At 40.6% G+C, this 21,104-nt stretch overlaps 1 protein-coding gene across 1 annotated transcript in view; it reads left to right on the top strand.

The window, feature by feature from the left end:
* Nucleotides 1–17,520, top strand: part of Rsrc1 (arginine and serine rich coiled-coil 1) — a 275,985-nt gene extending 258,465 nt beyond the window's left edge. Inside the window, exons 10-14 of the mRNA XM_041659536.1 lie at nt 5,856–5,959; nt 6,933–7,039; nt 12,938–13,024; nt 15,090–15,155; nt 15,730–17,520. Coding sequence (XP_041515470.1) covers nt 5,856–5,959; nt 6,933–7,039; nt 12,938–13,024; nt 15,090–15,155; nt 15,730–15,822 — 457 coding nt within the window. The 3' untranslated portion in view covers nt 15,823–17,520. The remainder of the gene's footprint in view (nt 1–5,855; nt 5,960–6,932; nt 7,040–12,937; nt 13,025–15,089; nt 15,156–15,729) is intronic.
* Nucleotides 17,521–21,104: the final 3,584 nt, after the last annotated feature.

The following is a 21,104-nucleotide window of genomic DNA, read 5'->3' as shown; positions in this document are numbered from 1 at the left end:
CCCAGCATTCACATGGAGACCACAACCTCTGTAACTCCAGTTCCAGGGATCCAGTGCCCTCTTCTGGACTCCGTGAGCACCACCCATTCATTCGTGTGCACAGACACCAACATACAAAGTACTTACACACTTAAAAACATTGAATTTTTTAAGGTGAAACTTATAGTTTGTCACTTACCCAAGATTTTATTTTTAATGATGTTAATGTCCAGAAATTTTCAGTTATCAACAGATGAATACTAATTGTTCTCTAAAGAGTACAGCGCTCTCCACTAAGCTCTGGCAGCGATACAGCTCTGCTGCCACTCACGCAGAGATTGTGGTCAGTGTAAGGCCGCAGATGCCAGGAGAATTACAAAAGAGGCCTCTTTCCCACCAGTGCCAAGAGGCGGCATCCTCACAAGGTCGGCCTAGACATGGCCTTAAATGACAAGGAGAACAGAGGCATGAAAACTTCCCAGGTAGGAGGAGCTGAGGGAAGGTTTTGTTTCCGTGTAACACAATGCTTATGCCCAAGTCACTTGTAGTTAATATAACGTTGAACTGAGATCCATTGCTAGTATAGTCATACTGAAATTACTTATCTTATTTAACTCACTGTAGTGAGCAGTTTACTATGAGGTGAGCGTGTGCTGGACCCCATCCAAGGACTGCATGTGAGATCTTGAGAACCCTCTGCCTCCCTGAGGACTCAGTGTTCACAGCATCCGCTTCCAGAACTCTTCTAGACAAGGTCTTTTCTACCTAAGGAGGTTTTTGATTTTTCAAGTTCCTTATGAACAGAATTTCTGGAGATTTGTTTCCAGGAATATGTTTTATGAACAGTCCTTTAAGATTGGATAGGTTTCTAATATATGCTCTTTGAAAGAAACATTGAAGATATGTTGGTTTGAGTGATAGATAGGTGCATAAAACTGTAGTCAGTAGTGAAAGTGTAAAATCCAATGGGAAGCTTACCAGTTTCCATTCTAAATAGCTACTGTAACTGTATGTGATTTCATTGCATTGTATAGTATTTGGCAATGGTTGATTCTGTTGTGTGACTTTTTTTGCAACTTTTTATGATAGTTTATATAAAGAAAAAAATGTTTGAGAAAAGGAAAGCAATACTGTGTTTGTTAAATTTTGTGTTCATAAGAAATTAGCTTAACAATTTTGAAATTCTAATTGCATTTGCTTACAAGTTTTATTTATTAACCAACTTTACTATTCTAGTATTTTTTTTGTAAAGCATTTGAAAATGCTTTATACTACAGAGATTGTTGTTTTATTTAAAACTGTGTGTTTGTGGAGGTTTTCTATTCTTTGTTAATATCTGAGTCAATTTAATCTGAAAATAGGGTAATCCTTTGTATTATTCATAGATTTGTAGCAGTACTGTTAGTATATAAATATTTTTTCCTGGAACAATATCATATCAAATAACTCAATAACCTAGACCAACTGACCCAAATTCTTTGTTAACATAAAATGCTTTTTAACTTTGGATAGGTTCATAAAATATTAATAACTGGAAAGAACCAGTTGAAGATGTACTCTTTGCATGTGTTTAAGATATCTTTGAAACACCAGTTGGCCTTAGCCCAATATGACATCTTGGACAATAGTGCCATCTGCTGTTCCCAGCCTGGTACTGCTATTATAGGAGACCCCACCCCACCCCATTTTGTTTACTATCGAAAATTTAAATATAAACTAAAGTTTGTATTTTCAAATGAAGTGAGCATTTTTCATTAGATTTCATCTTCTTTATTTCACAGGTTAAATTTGTATATAATAATTGGTAATATTCTAAACGAAAACTTTGTAAGTGCTGTTATAACATGAAATCATCAATAACCTCAAGTATGGGAGCTTTTTTAAAAAAATAAAATTAACAGTAAGAACATTGTATTTTGTGGGAGCTGAGACAGGGTTTCCCTGTGTAATAATACTGACAGTGCTGGAGCTCACGCTGTAGACCAGGCCGACCTCGAACTCACAGACATCCACCTGCCTCTGCTTTCCAAATGCTGTGATTAAAGGGGTGCACCACCACTGCACAGCCAAAATTACTATCTACAAAATTAGTTAATACTGATATTTTTGTCTCAAAAGGACTTTCTGATTCCTGTGTGTGTGTATTTACAACACATCTTTTCCATGGCAGTGGATCAACAAGGAATCCGTTGTATTTACCAATGACGTCCTTGTAGAATCACTAAGTGCTAATGGGTGTGTTTCCTTCCTGTTCCCCGTGTTAAGGTTTTTAAGCATATTTTAATTTTATTCTTCTAGTAACTCTTTTCCTTCCTGCTGACACTTAGATTCAGGGAGGGTTGAGCTCTGTCCCTAAGCTATAGCTGCGGACCTTCCTCTCCCAGCCTTCCTTCCGGTTTTTAGTCAGGGTCTCGCTGTTACTCAAGCTGGTCTCCCACTCACTCCACAGCCCAGTCAAGTCTTGAACTCACTATCCTGCCTCATCTCCCCAAGTAGCTAGGATTACAGGTCTGTACCGTGAAGTGAACTTTCCAAGGATTTTTGCTTTTCTTTCTTTCTTTCTTTTTTTTTTTTTTAGCTAATAAGATGCTTTACATGCATTATGTAGACATGCAAGAAGTAACTGATTAAGTCATATTTTCTTAATCTTAAGTTGATGAAGAGCCTTTTTTGAATGGCATGTAACAAAGAATCTGGTCTCATAATGGCATGGAATATGTTGTGGGTGTTCCGTTCTACTTCCTAAAACTTTAAGGTTAAGCTTAAGACTTAGACTTACAGACAGTGATGCTAGAATTTTGAATATGGGGCAGTTTAAAATATTTTATGGTTATTGTTTTCAGAAAATATAGAGCTGAGCTATTATTATAAAGCAGAAATTTTACATCCCCCATGCATCTTCCCATTTTTAATTTAAGTATCATTGTTGCTGAGTTTGGGCTCAGCATCAAAAGATAAAAGCTGCATAGTTTGTTTTCACATTGTAAATCAGGCAAGCTGGCTTTCTCCTCTCTGCCCTGTCACCTTGTTAGTCCCGAGGTGATTTTCTTCTTAAAGGACAAGGATAATGTTCCATTTTCTCTAATCTTTCTTCTCTCTTTTGTAATTTCTACAGTGCTATTTTAATAAGCACACTGGCCCTTTGGCTGGATTCTGTGATACCACATTTATTTGTATTATGCACTGGTTGTATTTTCAAATTTAAAGCTACAAACACTGTGAGCTTTAGAGATCAGTCCTGTTTCTCAAGTCACCTCTGACATTTAATACTAATGATGTGCTTTGCAAATCCAAATGAGAGAATATGTTAGACAGAGAAAAGAAATCCAAGAGAGCCAGCAGCTGATACGTAGGAGACAGCACCCTGAAGCCGGAAATAAGGGCTTCTTATTGAGAATTTGTGAGAGTAAATAATTCTGGTAAATTCTGGTTTCAAAAAAAATGTTGTTTTCAAGGAGACATTAAAGTTGGTACCCATTTTTTTGTTATTTTTCTCTGCCATAGCATTCCTCCCATGCATAGAATCTTAAAAATTACACATTAGTAGGGGATGCATTAATATTAATACATTAGCTAGACAAAGACTCTCTCATTTCATATGCTCAGTACATCACATAATTAAAATCTTGAGACCCTTTTATACTAAAGCAAAGGGACCTATTTCCTGTTCTGTAACACTTTGACAGTGTGTGCATTTACACAGGAAAATGTGTTCTTCCAAAAATAGGGAAGTTGGCTGCAGATGCTGGTGCTTCCCAGCATTCCACACACAGCTTCTCAGAGAAGACTGGGCTGAGGGGCGGGGGTAGTCTTCCCCTTGAGCAAACAAATTTTTGCACGGGACAACACAGCTATAATCTGTGATTGGCCAAGAGTTGAAACAAAAGTATTTAAGACAATGTCAGATTTTTTTTTTTTTTTTTGGCTTTTCCTTTTGTGTTCATTCTGTTTTGGTCTGTAACAGCGTCTGAGCATTCAGGGCAGGATGCTGGAATGCAGAAGCTGCTTTCACAGATCATCTCACTAAGCCCCACACCTGTCCATAAAGTCTGAATCCCAAAAAGTTGGGCTGCCATAACTGAGTGTGCGTAGCTTCTAGTCCAGCCGTGTGGTGCTAGCAATGCTGAGAGAACGTTTCTGCAGCAGGCGTGTAGTAACCCTTTGTCTAGCTAACACGTGGGGAAACACAAGTCAGTAAAGTGACACCTGAGAATTGCTTCTTACTAAAATGCTAACTGTGAAAGGAAGCGATTTTAATAACTCAGCCATCAATTGAGCATTCATAAAAGCATGACCATCAAGCTATAAAATAGGTAACTGTCCATCTGTAAACTAGCGTAGAGAAAGCTCTAAGCTGTCGTGACCTGGACTGAAGACTTGGGAAGTCAAGGGGAATGTAGTGTGTCAGTGTCGCTCAGTAGGAAGAGATATAAATGCTTATAGTTTTATAAATGATGCAGTCAAAATCCGAACTTAATAAAACTAATTATCTTGGGGATTAAGGATGAACTCAGAGCCGGGGATAGGTAAAGCAGTCTAAGTTTTAAAGTTTAGCCCAGAACATCATCACAGTATAAAACAGATGTTAGTCATAAAACAAGACCTAAACATCATTAAGTTTCTTAAACATAAGCTTAAGAAACTGAATAGCCCTATCAAATTAGTAGCTTAATGAAATAGAGAATTATTTCAAGTGTCTTTAGAGCAGTGGTTCTCAACCTTCCTAAGGCTGTGACCCCCAACCATTAAATTACTTCATGCTACTTCATAGCTGTAATTGTGCTACTGCTATAAATCATAATGTAAATATCTAATGTAAATATCTAATAAGCAGGATATATGATATGCAATCCAAGGGGCTGAAGATGCATTAATACCCCTTGTGATTTATAGTAATTTTTGCCATTCTATTTTTTTAATCTAATGCATACCTCATAAGAAAGTGAGTACTACTTTCGACAGTATTGTTAATGCTGAAGACTTAGCATACGAGAAGATGTGTGACTATAAAATGACCTAGAGCCATAACTGCTAATTGAATTGATAGTAGTCAACATGGACACATATTAAAATTTCTCTCCTAAGTAAGATTTCTTTTTTTCCCTGCACATTAAAAGGACTGAAAAGCCATGGCAGTTCGGCAATGGTGAACATGCCCAGTGCCCAGGTCACTGACTCTGCTGTCTTCCCCCACTAGGAGTCTGGGATTTTAGAGAAGTGGGTAGTTTCACTGGGGACGGGAACTGTACAAGTTAATCCTCCAACATCTGGTGTGCTTTCACTTCTAGGAATCACACTATGGACAAGCTACCCAGAGTTGAAGCAATTTGATCACCAAAATAAGAAAGCACTTGCCATGAATTAAAACTATGTACATATTATTGTGGACTGATAATGGCATCTTTGATCACCTTTAGACCAAAAATACTAAATAAAGAAAAGAAATCAGGCTAGTGAGATGGCTCAGGAGGTAAAAGTGCTTACCACACAAACCTGGTGATCCAAGTTCAATATCTGAATCCCACAGATGAAGAAGAGAACCAGGAGCTGTCTTCTGGCAGCCACACATGCCATAGTACACATGTGAGTTCCTGCACTCACATTCCGAATTTTAGAGAGGAACTATTTTTGTTTCCCCACATACAAGCTGTATTTCAGTCACCAATGGGTGAGTGAGAGAAGGTTCCCCAGTGTAAAAGAATCAGAATTAATAAATACAAGAAAGTTTAATATTTTATAGCCTCTTATTAAATAATTGATTTAGTAAAAAGACAGGTGGTCAGATGCTTCCTGATTTGATGTAAGAAAAATTACAGAGCAGTGTCAGTTATAATTTTTGAACATTTATGTTTTATTTTTGTGTATGTGTGAGTGCCTGCGTGTATATATGTGCACCACTTGCACGCCTGGTGCTTGCAGGAGGCAGAAGAGTACCTCAGACTGTCTGGAACTAGTGTTATAGGCGGCTGTGAGCTGCCAGGTGGGTACTGGGAACTAAACCCAGGACTTTCGCAAGAACAACAATGGCTTTTAGCCCCAGAGACATCTCTCCAAACATCAAATAATATATTTTTGATCAAAATCAATTGAACTGGAATGGAGTCAGGTCTCTGCTGTCAGGTGAGAGGGGACCATGTCAGACAACATCATAAGGTTAAAGCCACCCAGACGGAGATGGCAGAGAACTCTGAGACAGGGATTCACAGTAGACGACAGTGAAAGGGAAGGGTGGTGGGCTGTGTGGGAGGAGACCGACAGTCCCGACCACCAAGCACGTGTAATGTGCATCCTTGCTTAGATCTTGTTCAAACAAGCCTACTGTAGAAAGACGACTTTTAAACCAGTGAGAACTCGATGTGGAGCATGCAAATTATATTTCATTGGTGGTGATTTGAGGCCTGACAAACAGTATTATGATAGCATTATTATTATTGGGATCAAGTCTTAATCTGTTAGCGATGACCACTAAAATATTTAGGGAAAACAGTACATGGTCTGGAGTTTGTTTTTGTATGATATGCCCTCTTGGATTTGTTTACATACTCCAGGTCTCCATCACAGAATATATTAGGAATGAGGCTCAGTGGACTAATAATACAAAGTGTTGGTGATTATAAAAATTGGGTGATGGTTATGGGTAGATATGTTATCCTTTCATTCCTTTTGTGTATTTATTTCCATAATAAAAATGTTGAAGTAGAGGGAAAGGCCGTCCCACAAAGTTATCTTTGATCACCCACAGTCACAATAGCAATGCCTTCTCAGTAGGTTTTAGATTGTTGATGAGAGTCTTAGTTTCTAGGCATATTTTAGTTTTGAAATTCAAGGCGGAAAGTACTTATTACAGCTTAACTTAATGTCCTTCATTTGCATCCAGTAAAAAGAAAGAACCGACCTAGGTATAACGTTGGTAACAGCTTGTCCCAGAGCTCACTCACACTGTTCTTTTTTAGACCAAGCCACGCTGGTGGAACAAGTGAAAAGAGTGAAAGAAATCGAAGCCATCGAAAGTGATTCTTTTGTTCAGCAGACGTTCAGATCAAGTAAGGAAGTCAAAAAAGTAAGTTTCCACATGGACATTATGGATTCCCACTGAAAAGCCTTTGGATTCCCACTGAAAAGATGTGTTATTAATGGATTTTACTTAGATGTGGGTGCTTCCTCCAACAGGCAGATGAGGGAGGGAGGGAGCGTCAGCCATGCTGCTGAGAGAAGGATTCAGTGGAATGAGCCCAAGCCTGCCTACAGAAAGTGCTGGAGACATGCCTCTAACACCGCTTCATTTTAAAGACTACCAAAACAACTAAGATATCACCACCCGTGGTTCTGTAACTCTAATTAATATCCATTTCATGAATATAGACAGGGTTGTTGGTTTTGCTTTTTTACAAATATCTGTGTGCACTTTCTGAATTGTTATTCCTAGACAGATATTGGCAAAGGACTTTAAATGATAAAGCTGTTACTCAAACAGAAGACTCTAGTCTTTGCCCAGATGTGTGCCGTTAATATGTGCCCAGATGTGTGTCACTGATTCAAAAGAAGCTCAAGTAAATCCCTGTCGTTTCTGTTGAACTTTTCACTTATTATTTCACTTGTTAATAAAACTGCTCTTAAGAATTTGCATTCCTTTAGTAAGGAAGGATGTTATAAGAAATCTATGTCTCCTTTAGTAGAGTTGTGTGGTGAAGTAATACTGTAGCTTCCTCCACCGTCTTCTACTTCGACCATGTTGCACGGCTAAAGTGCACATGCACGACTGAATAACGTAGAACTATAGGTGTGACAATCGCTGTTCTCCTAGAAATACCAGATGTCTAGTAGTTATGTTTTAGGATGGTACATGTTTTTAATAAGATGAGGTTACTTGATCAAATTTACATTATTTAATCTTTCAAAAGTTATCCTCCAAAAATATTGTAGTGATCTAAATTCTGCCCAAAGTGCAAGGACCTTTCTGTCTTTTAAACCAAAGCATTTTCATGTTTGTTAATCTGATATGTCAAAATTATCAAGTTCTTTCTTACAGCGTTCCTGGTGTTAATAGAGATATGAAACTTTTAATTGCCAGATTTTTTTGATTTTTAAAACTATCTTATTTTACATATCAATTTCAGTTCCTCTCCCTCCTGTCCTTCCGCTCCCCCCACCTTCTTCCCATCCCACCCTCCATCACCTCCTCAGAGAGGGTGAGGCCTCCCATGGGTTGTCAACACAGTCTGTCGCATCACTTGAGGCAGGACCAAGGCCCTCCCTCTTGTATCTAAGCTGAGCAAGGTATCCCTCCATAGGAAATGGTTTCCAAAGAGCCAGTTCATACAGTAGAGATAAATACTAGTTACACTGTTACTGGTCCCGCAAACTGATCAAGCCTCTCAACTGTCACCTGCATTCAGAGGGCCTAACTTGGTCCTATGCAGTTTCCCCAGCTGTCAGTCTGAGTCAGTGAGCTCCACTAGCTCGAGTCAGCTGTTTCTATGGGTTTTCCCATCATGGTCTTGGCCTCTTTGCATGTGATATCGCTCCTCCCTCTCTATAACTGGACTCCAGGAGTTTGGTCTATTGCTTAGCTGTATACCTCTGCATCTGCTTCCATCGGTTACTGGATAAAGATTCTATGGTGACAATTAAGGTGGTCATCAGTCTGATTACAGGAGAAAGGCAGCTTAGGTACCCTCTCCACTATTGCTTAGATTTTTAACTGGGGTCATCCTGTGGATTCCTGGGAATCTCCGTAGTGCCTGATTTCTTTCTAATCCAATAATGTCTCTCTCTCTCTCTCTCTCTCTCTCTCTCTCTCTCTCTCAAGGTATCTCTTTCCTTTTTTTCCCCCTCTGTCCTTCAACTACCTTCCCAATCCCTCATGTTCTCCCCCAACTCTCTTCTCCTCCTCACTCCCCTACCACCCTTCCGTATCCCCCCACACTTGCTACTTCACCAAAGAAATCTTGTCTGCCTCCTCTTCCCATGCAGGGGGGGGGGGGGAATCCATGTATGTCTCTCTTAGGGTTCTCCTTGTTTCCTGTCTTCTCTGGGGTTGTGGACTGTGGCCTGGTTACCTTTTGCTTTATGTTTAATATCTCCACCTATGAGTGAGTACATACCGTGTTTGTCTTTCTGTGTCTGGGTTACCTCACTTGGGATGGTTTTTTTCTATCCATCCATTTGCCTACAAGTTTCAAGTTGTTGTTGTTTTTACTGCTGAGTAGTACTCCTGTGTAATTGTACTACATTTTCTTTAGCCATTCTTTTGTTGAGGGGCATCTAGGATTCTAGCTATTATGAGTAATGCTGCTATGAACATAGTTGAGCAAATGTCCTTGTGGTATGAGTCTGCATCCTTTGGGTGTATGCGCAACAGTGGTATTGCTGGATCTTGAGGTAGACTGATTTCCAATTTTCTGAGAAACCACCATACTGATTTCTAAAGTTTACACTCTCATCAGCAATGGAGAAGTGTTCCCCTTACTCCACATCCTCTCCAGCATAAGCTGTCCTTGGTGTTTTTGATCTTAGCCATTCTGACAGGTGTAAGGTGGTATCTCAGAGTCATTTTGATTTGCATTTCCTTGATGACTAAGGATATTAAGTTAAATGCCTTTCTGCCATTTGAGATTCGTCTATTGAGAATTCTCAGTTTAGATCTGTACCCCATTTTTAATTGAATTATTTGATATTTTGATATCTAGTTTCTTGATTTCTTTGTATATTTGGACATCAGCTCTCTGTCCAATGTGGGGTTGGTGAATATTTTTTGCCATTTTGTTTTGTGACTGTGTCCTTTGCCTTACAGAAGCTTCTCAGTTTCAGGGGTCCCATTTATTATTAATTGTCAATATCACTATCTGTGCTACTGGTGTTCAGGAAGTGGTCTTTTGTGCCAATGTGTTCAAGGTTACTTCCCACATTCTCTTCTAATTACCAGATATTTTTAAACATAGAGCACACAAAGACATGAGTTGAGTGTATGATGTCTTTCAGCTACAGGACTAGATAGCCTTGGGTCAGCTGTAGTCCTGGGTTTTGGCTGGATTACTGTATTTGAACTTTAACAGTGTTGTTGTCACAGCTCCTGGAAGCCACAGCGATGAAATGGTATTCATATGAATATATGCCTGTCTGTTTACTATCTCAATCTGCATAGTGTAAAGACATCCATCTAAAAGAATGTATTTATTTGAGGGCTTGGCCTTGAATTTATTTTCTAACGTCCATTCTTACTGACATTCTTATAATCAGTGAGCAAGTTTTTCCTGTGAAAAACCTAGTCTAGAGTCTGTAGACTGGGTTTTGTCTGGTGACACTTTCCTGTCTGGTTCTAAGTATTGTTTCTCTTTACGTTTACTTTTAATTCATGTTTTCCTTCATGAAAGCATACATGGGAAGGATTCATGTCAACAGAGCACATGCTGGAGAGGGCATTCCCCTTTGAGTGCACAGTACAGCCGTAGCCCTCTAGCACGTGACTGCTCTTAGTAACTGCACCCGGGATGCTCAGAGGAGCAGTGATGAGCTAACAAGAATAAATTTATACTCCACTGAAACATAAAACGAGGGGCAATTTATTAGCTTAGAAAGTGGCCTCGCTCTCTAGTCTGAAATGTCTGCATCTGCAGTGGAAGGCCAGGACTCAGGATGCCGAAGAGATGAATTATTTATGAGGAGATTACTTAGCAAAGAGAAGTAAATTATCCTGAGTACTATTTCATCCAGGGCCTGGGCAGACGTGATGGGCTATCCTTGATGCATAGCAAAGATTAACTCTCTTGGGGACTAAATCACCCAGGGCCCAAGCTTCCATATCTGTCTCTCCTGGACAGTTTTGTGCTCTTAGTTAAAGTTTGCTTCTTTAAAAAGGCTGCCCATGCTGCCACCCTTTCAGTTGGCGTCAGTTTCCCTAGGAGTTAGGTCCACTAATTAAGCCAGAGAACTGTCACCAGGAGGAAATGCCCCTGGCGATGACATTCTAGACACCGTGGGCTCCTATAATACATATTGATTAAACTAGCTTAGCTCTGAAACCTTACCCAAGAAGTTTGGGGATGTGATAGATCCTTGATACATCATTAGCTTTAGAAGACAAGATGTCCTTTGTTTTCAGGATGTTTTCCCACATAAACCTGGCACAGGTCATTTAGCCAAAGACTGACTGATATGTTTGGCAGATAATCTCTGTGTTCAAAAGGAGAACTGTAGAGAATCCTGCGCAATTTGGGCATCTGTGTTAAGATTAGGAAAGTATTATCCAATTGTACCACCAGGTGGCAGTATTGCACAAAGCCAGGCATTCTGTGGGCCTGTGATGAGGTCCAATTTTATGGTTGAGCAACAGTTTTCTCTTAGGAGTTTCTGTCACTTAACTAAGGAACAGCTACTGATTTTACAAACACTCTCAACCATTGAACAACTCCCATTCTCCAATCCCCGCTTTTGATAGTTTTAATTTATATGTTTATTTGTACTTTTATTAATGTTGGAGCTGGAGAAATGGCTTGGTGAGCGAAAGCTCTTGCAAGCATGAATATATGTGTTTAGATTCCAGCACGCAGAGGGGAAATACCAGAAAAAAAGCCAGGTGTGGCCACATGTGTTCTGTGGGGTAGAAACAGGAGGGCCACTGGGTCCTCCAGGCAGGCAGCCTGGCTCCAGGTTCAGTGCATGGAGTAATAGAACAGAACTCTGTGTCCTCCCCAAGCCTCCATGCATGTATGCCAACACACACATGGAACACACACACAAAGTGGATAATTCGCATGGGGAAAAACAGTGAGGTTAATTGGCTCTGTAATGAGACTGTTATCTCTGCCACTTACAGAGGGAGAATTCCCAAGCTTTTCTGCATTTTTTCAAGGTAGTTCAGCCTGTAGTCAGCATCTCCTGCCTGAGTCCTGTGCTGGGGTACAGAGACAGGTTGTCTTTATGAGGAAACATGGCCTGCCAAAAGCTGTTTTACTGAGTCTTATTGAATTGACATGTGTCCCCCTTTCCCCATGCAGAATATTGGGCTTGCCTTTAACTCAGTTTCACAAATGTGCATCATAACTTTATCTGTACGGCCATGTACCTTCTAGGCCCAATAGATCAGAGTTATTCAAATGTTTGAAATCTAGATGGCATGGAAGGGGGATATTGACTCCAAAATATAATAAAACTGCCAAATAAAGTTTAATAACTTTATTCTTAATGCCCATAAAAGTTAACGTTGTGGTTCATGTGAATATCATTGATTATAAGGTTCAGTCTTGATAAGCATGCCTTCATTCGGAAACAGTTTGTGGCATAAATTTCTCTAGTTTGTAATAATTTCTGCTCTTGTTTGATGACTTCCCAGAAGTGTAGCCTCCAGGATCATCTTGTTTATAGTAGTAAAAGTCTCTCCTGTGCATGCAGACCAGCTTCTTTTAGCATGAAAAGGAATTCATGTTTGAATCAAATCAGATGCTTAAGCAATGGTAATTCTTACCATTACGAATTAATGCATCTGGGATGAAGGGATGGTTGAGTACATTAGATACATGTCATGTAAGCATGAGGACCTGGGTTCCATCTCCAGAAGCTCATAGAAAAGTGTGGTGGTGTGTTTGTAGTCCCAGCACTGGGGGAAGCGGAGACAGGTACGATCCTTTCCCTCACTGTCCTCGCCTGCTTGGTGAGCTCCAGGCCAGTCTGAGACCCTGGACCAAGAAACAACATAGAGAGCACTGAGGAACGCGTTGACCTGGCTTTAACATCTAGCATATGCACACACATACGCTTGAAGCTCACCAAGCAGGCAAGGACAGTGAGGGAAGGGATCGTACCTGTCTCCGCTTCCCCCAGTGCTGGGACTACAAACACAGCACCACACTTTTCTATGAGCTTCTGGAGATGGAACCCAGGTCCTCATGCTTACATGACACGTATCTAAACTCATCCTCTAAACATGGGTTATGCTTAGATTGCTGTGTTGCATTTTCAGTCGGCAGAACCAAGCGAAGTGAAACATGCAACTCCAGCATCAGGACCAGCATCAGTAGCTGCTGAGCCACCCAGCACTGGAAAGGAAATAGACCCTGACAGCATCCCTACGGTTATGCACGCACGCACGCGCATACATACACGCACTCACACACAGAGAAAAACTAATCACACCACATAGGACTTTCCCTTCTACCAAAACAACTATAGAACTTGACAGTATCTGAGGAGCAGGTTTCAGGTATCTGACATTAGGGAGCACAAGGGTGCGCATCCTAAGATGAGTGAAGCAGAGTGTGATTCTCCCAGTCCCCAGGCATTCTGCCTGGACCAGTTTCCTGTGCTGGAGCTGATAGAGGTGTGGCTGGGCTGAGCAAGCAACCACCAAGGCTAGCTACACTCTCTTCTTGGGCCTCCCTCTCATTTTCCTCCTCTCAGATTGTACACACTGTTCCTCTGGCGAAAGCATTCTCTTGTGTCCTCGTCATGTGTCTGGCTATTATTATTACTCGGATCTAAAATTTTACCTCCAGAAAAATAAAAATAAATTTTACCTCCTAAATAAAAGATATTGTGCCTAGGTACCAAATCTAAACTAGACTCACCTCTCCAGTTCCCATCATTCTTACGTATTTCTTGGCAAAGTCTGCTATTATTAATAATTGTATATTTTATATATGTGCTATAATGTGTTCATTCAGACAACAAAGCTCAGCAGCAAAGCTACAGGGCACTTTTCTCGCTTTTCAAGCAGTGTTTAATGAGATGACTAAATTGATAGGTCTCCAAATTGAAGATAAAGTAATCTAAAAAAATTAATTTATGCGTAGTTCATCCTCTAGACGTTTTTCATAGTAATATTTGTTTTGAACTTCATTTTAAAAATGGGTCTTAAGAAGTAGATTTAAGTCAAAAGAAAATAGAAAGTAAAGAAATTGAATCCAGAGATAAAGACCACAGAGAATTGATCTCCCAATTGTCTCTTTTATATTGTATTTTACTTTTAACTTCACATTCTTACCTAATTGATTCATAGAATCCCTACAGCCTGGCTGCTAATCAGTCACTCCTCAGGCCACCTCCTCTATCAAGAAGATTGAAGTTTACCCGAGTCGGCATGTGCCACTGGTTCCTTCATGGCAGGCACAATGGGTTATCAGTCTATGTGTTCCCAGCACTCATAACAGTGTGGACCATGCAAACATTGCATATAGTTTGAAAAAAAAAGCAACAAATGTAGTTTTATTCTTACAGAATATAATGTACCTTTATTTTACAAACTCTTACTTATTTCAAACTATTTTAAGTAATCTTAAAAGATAACACAAGAGTCCATCAATGGGTGATGTGCAGATCCATACAATGGAATATTATTTAGCAACTACAAAAAAAGAAGTACTGATATGTTCTGACATGTATGGCTCTTTAAAATACTAGGCTCAATGAAAGAACCAGCCACAGAAAACCATTAGTGCATGGTTCTTTACACAGACATCCAGAATACACAAAGCCATCACCAAGAGGTTATAAAAAATAAGGAGTGATTGTTAAGAGACATGGAATGTTGGAAGGAATAATTAAGATATTTTGAAATAGATCATGATAACTGTTGTCTAATTTTCTAGATGTGCTAAAATCCATAACATGGTGTGTAACTTGTAGCTAACATGGATAGATAGGTATTTTAAGGATAACTTTCTGAGGCCAACTAAATATTAGAAGTATATTGTAACATTTTTATTATTATAATTCAGACACCAAATATGTATATATGTGTGTGCATGTATGTGTATGCATGTGTATGTGTATTTCAATAGTATAAGGCTAAACAGTGATATCATAAGAAAAGCACGCTGATCATAGGAAATGAAAAAATTCCCTCCACACTTGTATTTGTTTTTGTTTCTTTGAGTAACAGTTTTTTTCTCATTCAGGAATGTGGAGCCTTTTGAGATGACCGTCATCTCAGAGGAGACTTACTAGAGCAATCACTGTTCAGTGTTAAATATTAAGGAACCCATCCTCTAAACATGGATTATGCTTAGATTGCTGTGTTGCATTTTCAGTCGGCAGAACCAAGCGAAGTGAAACATGCAACTCCAGCATCAGGACCAGCATCAGTAGCTGCTGAGCCACCCAGCACTGGAAAGGAAATAGACCCTGACAGCATCCCCACGGCTATCAAGTACCAAGATGACAATTCTCTAGCTCATCCAAATGTGAGACCCTTAAACCTGATGAATCCGCTCAGAGTCTCCCAAGCAGTCCCTCTTTATTCTCACCCTGGAAAGACATGCAGGGGAGGGTTCATGGCTTCTCTTTGCTGCAGATGGGCAGCTGGCCTCGGGCCTTAAGATTGTTTATGTATATTTGAGTCTGGTGTTGTCTACACGTTTCCTGCCTGCTAGAATGATTCTGTACTTAAGAAACATGGTCAAAAAAGGAAAATAGTCTTCCTTTTTTGTAACTGGCAGTAGAAGTTCTAATGCAGGTCAGCTCTGGTTTTCAGGTGTGAGCTGTCACTAATACCATTTACTGTCTCTCTGCAATGATGTGGTTGATGTTTCTCATAAATGAACTCAAAGTCAGTGAAACAACGTTCAGGTTGTCCCTTTGCTCTCCAACTGCTGAGCGCTAACTCGCAGTGGGTGGGTTAACAACGATCTAGCCTTCAGGGGCTGAGCAGTACACACTGCTGCCCAGGGAGTCGTCCATCACAGACATTTGTGTCATGTCGTGTCAGGTCCGACCTGCCGACGCACAGTAACGTTTGCCTTCTCTCTTTCACTGTAGTTATTTATTGAAAAAGCCGACGCTGAAGAAAAGTGGTTCAAGAGATTAATCGCCCTCCGACAAGAAAGACTCATGGGCAGTCCTGTGGCCTGAGCAAGAAACTTCCGGTTGAGTTGACAAAGCCTTGAAAATTGAGGGTTTAAAATACTAATGTTAACTTTTACTCCTAGAAATAACTTAGCCAATTGCATAGAAAGCAAATCTCATTTCTTCCTTCATGTTCAACTGAGTATTTGCTGTTTCGAATCAAACGTTGTGAATAGTGAGTCTGTTATAAAAGATGTGAGTGTGTGAACATATTATCTTGTTAATAAAACTAATCATAAAAATGTCAGTGTTGAAGTAAATGAATATTCAGTAGTGAATTTCATTACGGTTTTTACAAAGTCATGTTTCTGACCCAATATTGGATAATTATATAAGAGTTATGATATTTAGTATAAGGTTTCATCTCCTATATATTATAAAACTTTTGAATCTCTCATCTCACCTTTCTTAGCATTTTAGGTCTCATAAAAGGTACTCCAGTCTGCACGTCACAGAAGGGCTCGGGCACCTTGAAGTACGTGATAGAGCCTTGTCTGAAAAACTTTGAATTAGAGATGGGTTTGTATTCAGTGCCCTTTCCTTTAGAAATGACAAGCCCAGTGCGTCAGTCACTGCACTGCTGTGACAAAAGCCTGGCGTCACAGCAGAGGAAAGCCTGTGCTCAGCTGCTTCCACTGCTTTTGGGCCTGTGGCAGGCAGAAGCATAGCACGAGGGCAAGGCACAGGGAAGCCGCTCAGTATTGGCCATCAGGAAGCCAAGAGACAGCATACCCTCTACTCACCTGCTTCTAGTCTGTCCCTCCCGCCAGGCAGCCTATGCTGTGCCGTGATGAAGTTACAATCCTGGGATCCAGTAACTCTCGCAGCACCACCAGCAGGGAGGAATCCAAGCCTTGAACAGTTGAGCCTTTGGGGGCCACTGTGTAGAACGCCTTTCTCTGTGGCTGAGCAGCAGAGCTCACTGCAACCCATACTAAATGTACTAGAGAGAAGGATGGATCCTCGCTGGACAAAACTGGATTTCAACCCCGGGCACAACAAATGCTTCCTTTTTCCATTTGCTCTGCTTGTTTTCACATGGTCTCTGTGAAGGCTAGAGCTTAAGACACAGCCGTGGGAAGGCCTTGGGATACGATACATTTTGATTCTCTCGTTTTCATACTTTAGAACCACGGAAATTCTTAGCTCTATTACACATGAGAAGTACGAAGAACTTGCGCTCAATTGCAAGTGCCATGAAGAAGTTTGTTTTAAGTGCTTGTTTTTATGAATGCATTTTCTGGATCTTAGTAGAGGCTGTCTTCCTCGGTCTATAAATAAACATACCCAGTATGAAGTCAGCTCTGTGTCGTTGTTAATGCATATCCACGGCTTCACGGCCGTGGTCTCAGGAGGGATTCGCGTTTCTGTAGTACTTTGCTTGTGAATTTGTTGTTCAATTTGTAAGCTGTAGATGTGCTCTCACCCCTTAGCAAGTCTGTGTCTAGGAAAGGATGTGGGTGTCAGTTGGCCGTAGGGAGCCTACACAATTTTCTCAGTATGTTCAAGGCTCCCCATCTGTGCAGCAATGAAGACCCCATGACCGACTTGATAATATACCTTCCACTCGCGTTCCTTCGGGACAGGGACACCAAAGGCGGTGACTTGAATTAAAAGGAATTTGGATTTTAAAGATCGGTATTTTGGTGAATAAATCAAATTGAAATTGGTTGTTTTTTTAAGTGGACAAATAAAGTTGGTCCTAAAGAACTCAGTGACTACTTCCTCCTTCATTTCCATATCTCGTTAATTTTGTTTCTCTCTAAAACCACAACATGACCACAGAAGCCAAATCAGATTTAATGAAGAGACTTCATAGAACATTATCAAACGCATTGCCAAACTCGAGCTAGATGATGCACCCTGGCCACCTTTAATATCCCGACATAATAAGCCTATAAAATACAACCAGCTTTTTCATGTCGCTTGATTAGTGATAATTACCCAGCTTGTAAGAGACCTTAAGTGCACCGAAATAGAATTGTTGTGAACGATAGGTGCTATTTCAAGTTAGGTTTTTATTTCTGATGCCAGGCACACTGCTAGGAAGAATAGACCAAGAGCAAGAGCGTTGTTTCTGGCGCTCACTTTATGAGGAGGCCCAACAATAAGGAGACTGGGTGCTCGGGTCATTTACCTACTTGAGCATCTTTTTTTTCTAATTTATTTATTTATTAAAGATTTCTGCCTCCTCCCCGCCACCACCTCCCATTTCCCTCCCCCTCCCCCAACCAAGTCCCCCTCCCTCATCAGCTCAAAGAGCAATCAGGGTTCCTTGACCTGTGGGAAGTCCAAGGACCGCCCACCTCTATCCAGGTCTAGTAAGGTGAGCATCCAAACTGCCTAGGCTCCCCCAAGGCCAGTACGTGCAGTAGGATCAAAAACTAATTGCCATTGTTCTTGAGTTCTCAGTAGTCCTCATTGTCCGCTATGTTCAGCAAGTCCGGTTTTATCCCATGCTTTTTCAGACCCAGGCCAGCTGGCCTTAGTGGGTTCCCGATAGAACATCCCCATTGTCTCAGTGTGTGGGTGCACCCCTCGCGGTCCTGAGTTCCTTGCTCGTGCCCTCTCTCCTTCTGCTCCTGATTTGGACCTTGAGATTTCTGTCTGGTGCTCCAATGTGGGTCTCTGTCTTTGTCTCCTTTCATCGCCTGATGAAGGTTAATATTCAGGAGGATGCCTATGTGTTTGTCTTTGGATTCACCTTATTTAGCTTCTCTAGGAACATGAATTATAAGCTCAATGTCCTTTATTTATGGCTAGAAACCAAATATGAGCGAGTACATCCCATGTTCCTCTTTTTGGGTCTTATCTAGCATATGAAGTGAGGATATTAACAGATGACCTTCCTGCTTTGATTTTGGGGGAGGGGGAATAACATTAAAAATGCTCATAGAAAAATACATTACTTAGCCCAAGTGAACATTTTGACTTGGGGAACATTTTAATGAAAGACAAATTAAGCAGTTGCATGGGCAATTGTTTTAAAAGCTACCCACCAGTTTATGTGTGTTTCTTTGGACTTTGAGCTGATCTTGGCAATAGCCCACATCCCTGCTCTGTGTTTAATCAGTTTTCTCTGATCTGCTTCCTTGACAGCACCATGAAGTTCTGTTCTGTCCTGGGGGAGCTGCAATGAGCCTATTTAGGAAATCCAAAACTTCTTCATGGTCCTGTTTACCACCTTAGTCATGAATATTACTCTGAGTGCTTCATTTATGCTCAACGCACTTTTGGGACCTTTGGACAGACACAAGGTATATCAGTGAGGGTCCTGCCCTCAAGAGGCTAAGCTACCAAGCCTAGGCATGCCGGTAATATAAGAAATCTAACACATACTAGCAGGAGAGAAGACTGGGCTATGTAAAAGAAAAAGCAAAATTAGTCCGAATCCAAAAAAAAAAAAAAATCAAGAAGGCTTCCTGGATGAAATTGCAACTGGTCTACAACAGGTCTTAGACAGCTAAGATGCCTGGAGCCTCCAGCTCCACAGCCTGACTCACCTTTTTTTTTTATTATTTATTTATTTATTTATTGCCTGTGCTTGGGTCTTTCCCAAAGTTTTTGGTTTAGACATCAATCAAAATTCTTGTGATGAAATGACCAGACAACTGTTAGATACTACCCTAAGGAAACTTACTCTTGGAACTCCCTTGTGGAAAGTGTGTCCTCCTCATAAGGACATGGCTGAGGCTTTGCAAGAGAATAAAAATAGAGATAAAGAACACTGTGAATCTGAGTATTATCCTAACCTTTGCCATGAAGATGGACTTTTAATATTTCATCTCCAATTTGTGGTAGTTTTTTTCCCCTAAATCAAATAAAAAACGTCCAGGCATATTACATCTCAGGACTACTTTTGCTAACATTTTACCCCAGAATTTGACCCAGTGTTTGACATACAGATCATGACTATATATTTTTAATTATGAAAGACTTTCCCTTTTCAAATAGCAAGTATTCTCAACTGGCTGATTATTTAAATTGCTCAGCTAGGGGTAGGGTATTTATGTCCATTTCTTATTGCTGGGGTAAAATCCCGGAGGGAAGCCACTTCTAGGAAGAGGATTTACTTTTCCCTGTGGGTTTGAAGGCTTCAGTCCATCGTGACTGGAGAGCATGGCAAAGCAGCTTCTGTGGTGTTAGCAGGAAGCAGAGTGTACCCCTGGCAGCAGCAAGGTGTTCTCTTTCCTCACCTTTGAGAGCAGTGCTTCTCAGCCTTCTTGCTGCTGTGACCATTTAATACAGTCCTCATGTTGTGCTGACCCCCAACCATAAAAATATTTGTGTTACTACATAATGTTGCTGCTGTTAAGAATCATACTTTTAGAGACAGAGATTTACCAAAGGGGTTGTAACCCACAGGTCTTTTGGACCCTTTGGGCCACTTAGCCTATGGGATGATGGCAGGCACATTGAGAGGTCTTCCCTCAGTCCTTTCTGTACATACGCTCAGAGTCACAGCTAGAGGTGTACCTTACTGATCTAGACACTTCTCAGGTCAGTTAGATTGACAGAGTAACAGTTATCATGGTAAAGTGCAAGATAGGAATTCAGGCTTCAGCACCAAAAATACACAGTAAATGCAATTAAAATAAATTTGTCAAGCTCATTGGAATGAGTACAAAAAAATTTTTTTACAACCAACCTAGTCCTTTTTCTCTGATTTAAATATCCAGTGTCTTTAACCCTACTACAAAATTTGGCTCCCATGAGATGTACGATTTGTGGTATCCTCCCTTCTGGATTAGCATCTACCAACAGTGGCTCCAGACTTTAAAGCACCTCATTAGTCCCATATTTTCCCAGGCTTTCATTAGCGTCTACTTTTCATTGCATGATGTGCATTGAAAATTTTTAAACCGTAAATTTTTTTTCCCCAATACCAGCATAATAAACTTAAAAGACTGGTAGGCAGTTTTGTTTCTTTGTTTTGGTTTTTTTTCCCAGTGATGTGGGTGTGACCGTTCAGGAGCTACGGTACTCTGGCCTCCTGTAACTTCCTCTCCTTCCAAAGAGACAGATCAGTTTTCAACAACTAAAACTCGCCAATGGAGTAAGACAACACTTTATACTCCACAATGTACCACCTTATTTTTAGGTCTTCCAGAGGACTGGCAAAATGAAACCGCTGCAGTTCTCAGAGTGGTGAACTGAGCTGACCCTCTCTTCCTGGGATCCTATGCATGGTACTCAGATAAACCCATAGAAAACTCTGCCTTCAGAAGCCTTTCAGCAATGGGCTGCCAAGGCCTTGTTTCTGGCAAATTCCACGACCGTGTCTATCT

Source organism: Microtus oregoni, unplaced genomic scaffold (genome assembly GCF_018167655.1).
Source record: "Microtus oregoni isolate MIOR12 unplaced genomic scaffold, Mior012 000010F_ref0000083, whole genome shotgun sequence".
NCBI lineage: Eukaryota > Metazoa > Chordata > Mammalia > Rodentia > Cricetidae > Microtus > Microtus oregoni.
The sequence above is the reverse complement of the archived record's forward strand: the minus strand, read 5'-3'. Positions and strand labels throughout refer to the sequence as shown.